This window comes from Mandrillus leucophaeus, unplaced genomic scaffold, assembly GCF_000951045.1.
Source record: "Mandrillus leucophaeus isolate KB7577 unplaced genomic scaffold, Mleu.le_1.0 Scaffold134, whole genome shotgun sequence".
NCBI lineage: Eukaryota > Metazoa > Chordata > Mammalia > Primates > Cercopithecidae > Mandrillus > Mandrillus leucophaeus.
Window position 1 is genome coordinate 1,093,971 of NW_012101299.1, and position 5,120 is coordinate 1,099,090.

The 5,120-nt window shown below is 43.6% G+C and overlaps 1 protein-coding gene across 2 annotated transcripts in view; it reads left to right on the plus strand.

Annotated features, from left to right (window-relative positions):
* Nucleotides 1–5,120, plus strand: part of DPP6 (dipeptidyl-peptidase 6) — a 629,240-nt gene continuing 624,120 nt past the window's right edge. For both annotated transcript variants that reach the window (XM_011973070.1, XM_011973071.1), the window contains exon 1: nucleotides 1–426. In XM_011973070.1, the coding sequence (XP_011828460.1) occupies nucleotides 370–426 (57 nt within the window). In that variant the 5' untranslated portion in view covers nucleotides 1–369. The remainder of the gene's footprint in view (nucleotides 427–5,120) is intronic.

Sequence of the window (5,120 nt, forward strand, 5' to 3'; positions counted from 1 at the left end):
GGCCGGGAGGCGGGCGAGGAGGCAGCGCGCATCACTCGGGTCCCCTTCCTGCACCCAGCCGCCACTTGCCGGTTGCTAAGCAGTTATCATTGTTTCTGTGGCGATTGCAGAGGCTGTTGCTAATTGGAGAAGCCCCGCTTAGCAGCGGCAGCTTCCTCCTTCGGATCCTCTCTCTGCTGTTTGCATTTAAAGAGCAAACTCGGCTTGTCTGCCCACCCTCCCTCCCCCACCCTCCCCAAAATAGCCTTGTGATTTCGGAAGTATGGACTAAAATCACACTCCTCCTCACCTTACCGCTTGGACTCTGGTGGCTCCCAACTCGCCGTCAGACCCCACCTGCCCCAGTGGTGGGAAGCGCCTGGACAGACCATGACCACAGCCAAGGAGCCAAGCGCTTCGGGGAAATCTGTGCAGCAGCAGGAACAGGTAATGCTGCTTTTGGGGGTCCGTGTGTGTGTGCGCGCGCGTGTGCATGCATGCATATGTGTGTGCACGAGAGAGACAGAGAGGGAGGATATGTATTTATTGAAGAATTTTGTATTTTCGATTGGTTTATCGCTGTAGCCCCCTGAGCCACTAAGCTGGGAGGAGACATAAAGTGCTGGGTGCTGCTGGAGTCTGCCGCTCTCCTCTCCCTGGCTTCTCTCTCTAAAGGGCGCCCTGGCTTGATGATTAAGGTACAGGCACAGGGAGCCTCTGTCAAGGTAAACTTGATGTGAAGCACCTCTGGACAAAGGCCTCTCTCTACAAAGCCGCCCGATCGAACGTGTTCCCTGGGAAGGTTCCCAGCTAGTACTTTGTAACTTGGGGGAAGAGGAGTGTAGCCAAAAAAAAAATCAGCGTGTTCTGACCCTCCAACAGGACTTTGCTTTGGTTCTAAGACAAGTCAAAAGAAAATGAGGTACGTTGAAAAGACTTTTCTTTGGATACCTCGTGGCCCCTTCCTCCTGTTTCCCTCAAGAGCAAACTGTCCCTGCTAGAGAAGGCGAAGGATGGATGGTCGGGATGAAGGAGGACTCGGCCGGGAAGGTGCAGGTTTAGAGGGCTGGCCGCAGACAAGGACGGCTGCATGGGTCCCACATGGCACAGGGCGGCCGCTCGCCTTGTCCTGAGAAGGCCATGGTCTGCAGAGGCTTGAGGGGTGAGGGAGGAAAGGTGAATCAGACAGCCGCTTCACCACGCGTGTAGACATCGTAATTCCCTTCTTAGAAGATCTTGAGGGTTCTTGTCTTTTAATCATTGCTCAGTTCACCTCAGGCAGATCATTAAAATACATCCTGGGAGACACCAATAGATTCACAAAGCAGTTTGCTCAAGCGTGGTAAATCAACAGCATAAGCTCACTTCTCCTATTTATTTTAGGATTGCTGTTGGATCTCATTTGCTGGGATTAGGGCAAAGATAGGCGACCTCTTTAGAGTTCAGGAAGGTGAAGAGCCTCCTTGAGGACATTGTGTGACAGAATTCCACTCCAACTCTTCAGAGACATACATGAAGATGACTTTGGATTTGTATTTAGTGGGGTCATTTCTCAAAGCCCATTTATTGATAAAAGGGGGCCATTTTATTAGTACTATCATTATCATCATCTGAGGAACTTAAATGAAGTTTTGTTTCACCTGGGAAGAAGATTCTGTAAATATGGACATTAAAAATTTTTATATTCAGTGTGACAGTGTGCATAAGGGTTAATGCTCAGTATAGTTTGACAGGTTCAAAATAGACAAACCAAACCCTCCTCCTTTCAAAAATTCCACAGGCTGTTTGCTCAATAAAGAAATATTTCCACACTAAATTAGCATTCTGTAATTAACTGAGTTTCTTTTTATCACAGTTCTCCTCCCTCTTTAGTTATGAAATAAGTGTGTGCTGGGCTTTCAGGCTTGAACTAGGACTCAGGTAGCATCCCTGACCATGAGAGAGAAGAAATAATTCTGAAAGAGGGCATTGCTGTTCATAGGTCGACACCCAAGGATTGGGAGCAGAAGCCCAATCTGTGTTATGTAAAAGACATCCCTTGTTTCCTGTACAAATTTGCTCTTATTTTGCCTGATACCTCAGCATGCCAGGAGAGTGGGAGTCGTTATTTGGCTGTGGGTTTTGGAGGACCTATGAGCTCTTGGTTTGATTTTATACCTTTTTATCATTGGAAATCCCGTGTCCTTGAACCTGTTCAATTGGAGAAGGCTTAAACTGGTATAAAACTGAAGAGCAGAGGCAGCCATGGTTATAGCGAGCAGGTGGGACACCCAGAAGAAGAAGCAGCTGTCCTCATCCCATGCAATTGGGAAGCTCCTTTTTCTCCCTCCTCAGAGGGGTGTCACCTGGACCCTGAAAAATGAACAGACCCCCCTCATGAAGTACAATGAAGAGGGGAGCAGCAGGGATAAGATAAGCCAGATGGGACCGGGGGCAAAGACCCCACATTTCAAATGTATATACCTTGAGGAGACCTTACCTGGGGTCTTGAGAAACTGCTTAGAACATAAAGAGGTAAATAACCTCCTACAATAAAATCCCTGAAGACGGTCTCTTATTCCTGCATTATATATAATTTTGAAAGGCATTAAAACTATTCTGTGTGTTTAGACTGCAGAACTCTTAATGAGTTCTCCATTCTTTTTTATTTTATTTTATTTTATTTTCCTTGTTGCTAACGAAACTTTTGGAATACCTCTATTCCCAGGCTGGTAGGAATGTGTAGGGAGACCAGGAAAGATGAATATGTTTCTTTATTTTTTAATTATTATTTTTTTTTGAGTGAGAAAGAGAGAGGATTGCTGCTTTGTGGCTTGGTTTTGAAGAAGGGGATCATTAAACTCTGCTAACTCAGTAACTGCCTCCAAATCACCAAGAGTTGATTCTAATGAGAAACTCAGTGGCACCTCACATCCTCATCTTGTGAGGCATTAACCAGAGAACTGGGATTGAATGGAGCCTGATGCCATCTCTGACATCCTCACAGCTGTTTGGTTACTGCAACAGACTACCCATTACTTCTTAGCAAGTGAGCAGAGAAAAGTGAGTTTCTTTACCAGCCTTGGTAGTTAGAAGCCAGACATGTGGGTGATGGGTGGAAATAAATTTTGTGTGCCGAGGATGGCGAGAAATTAGGAAAAAAAGATTTTACTATTAGTTAGAGATTGTTGGGTTTTTTTTTTTCTACCTTGATTTGCTTAAAAAAAAAAAAGTGCTAAAGATAGATAAATACGTAAAAAGAGTATTTTGGGATTTTGGGTTTGTTTTTTAAAGGATACTAAATAAATAAGCCAGAGTAACAAGAAGAATTGTCTTCTAGGAGACCCTTTCTCTTTCTCTTTGGAGATGCTAAAGTTTATTTTTAAATGAAGTCTTGTGAACCCAGAAGTCTTGTGAACCCAGATATATTGGAAGCAATATATACTTTAATCTGAATGAACTGAGTTGGTCCTTTGGCTCTGAAGCCAGTCAGGTGATACTGAGACTCCTTGGTGAAAATGGCTTAGCATTGGCTGCACCTGACCTCTGCCCCTGCACAGAGGGAAACCTGGTGAGACCCAGAAAAAACACAGAGGCGAGTTTGGCTTAAATTTACCATATTCTCACAAGCAAACGAAACTCTTCCTTAGAAAACCAGATTAAGAGATTTTTTTTCCTCTTAAAATAAAGTACACATTTATTTTAATACATACTATCTCCATTTCAAATGATTTAAAACTGAAAAGCAGCGATCAGTAAAGCTATTAAGAGAGGACACAAAAATTAATTCCCTCTGCTTGCAATGAGCCAGGACACATTTTTGCTCAAATATTGAGCAGGGATAAGTTTTTCCTAGCATATTCTGTGGATGTGTATGTATGTGTGTGCATGCGCATGCACACACAACACATGCACACACATGAACACACACAAGCACACCTCGTGTGTCACGAAATCAGAGTTGGAAAGGACCCCACAAATGCACCCGTTGGTCCTAGTTCATGCTCTTGTGCTCAGGAATCTCACAAATGTGTGAGATTATGTCTTTCCTCAAAAGATCTCCAGAAAAACCTCCTCTCACGTGGAAATAGCCTATATTCCACTGGCTAACTTGGATCTTTGGTTATATGTTCAGTCACTTCTTTAACTTCCTTAGACCTGAAAACCAGCTGTTCTCATCACACCTTGCATACGTGGCTGCTGAATTTTGTTGCTTCTCAGTTTTCTGCAAGTTGCACAAATCCTAATAGATAACCCCCAATGTATCTGTTCTTCTATTAAATTATGAGCCCCAGGACCCAGTATTAACTGATAAGTTAAATTATGTGTCTGAACATATGTAATAATAGCATTACAGAAGAACTTTTTGAAACAAATAGAATTTTGTAAACAACAGATTCCATAGAGTGGACATTAAAATGCATGTGAATTTTGAGAGTGGTTAGGTGGCCTCCCGGAAGGGCACATAGGTACTGTCCTGGTAAGAGGATTTCTGGTGTTCCTCTCCACTGCTCTCTGAATTTGATCTTGTTGCTTTTTGCAGTAGATACTGAAAGAGAGGATCTAACTTTGACCATTACGAGAGTTAAATTTTTTATGTAACCATATTAAGAGGAAAAGGCAATGGGAGACATCCATATTTAAGATAAATGTGGTAACAGGAAAAAAAGAAGTGAAAAGAAACACAGAAAAACAAGATTCAATATTAGGACGTGCACATAACTATTGAGGAGTCCCAATAGGGTAGGTGGTCCTTTTGCAGTTCAAAAAGGGCATGGGGTGGGGTTGGTGGCCCTTTCACAGTTCACAGGGACATTGGAGGCAGCAGCCATGCTCATGTAAATTAAATTCCATCTGTGTGTGGTCTAAATGATCTAAGACTCTGCAGATAAAAAGAAAACTTGAAGGAACTGCTAAAGACTAGGAACACCAGATTCTTAGGATTGTGTAGAAATACATCTAGGACTCATGGACTTCCACAGCCAGGAGAAAGAAGGATGGAGTGTGGCTGCAAAATGGGCTGATGTGTGAAGGATTTGAGGGGAGAACTCAGAAGTCTTGGATATCCTAGAGAGAGCAGGTCCAGAAGCAGAGCTCCCTGCTGGGAACACCAGACTGGGTCCTTGAGCTGATGGGGAGAAGCATGCAGTCTTCAGGGAAGG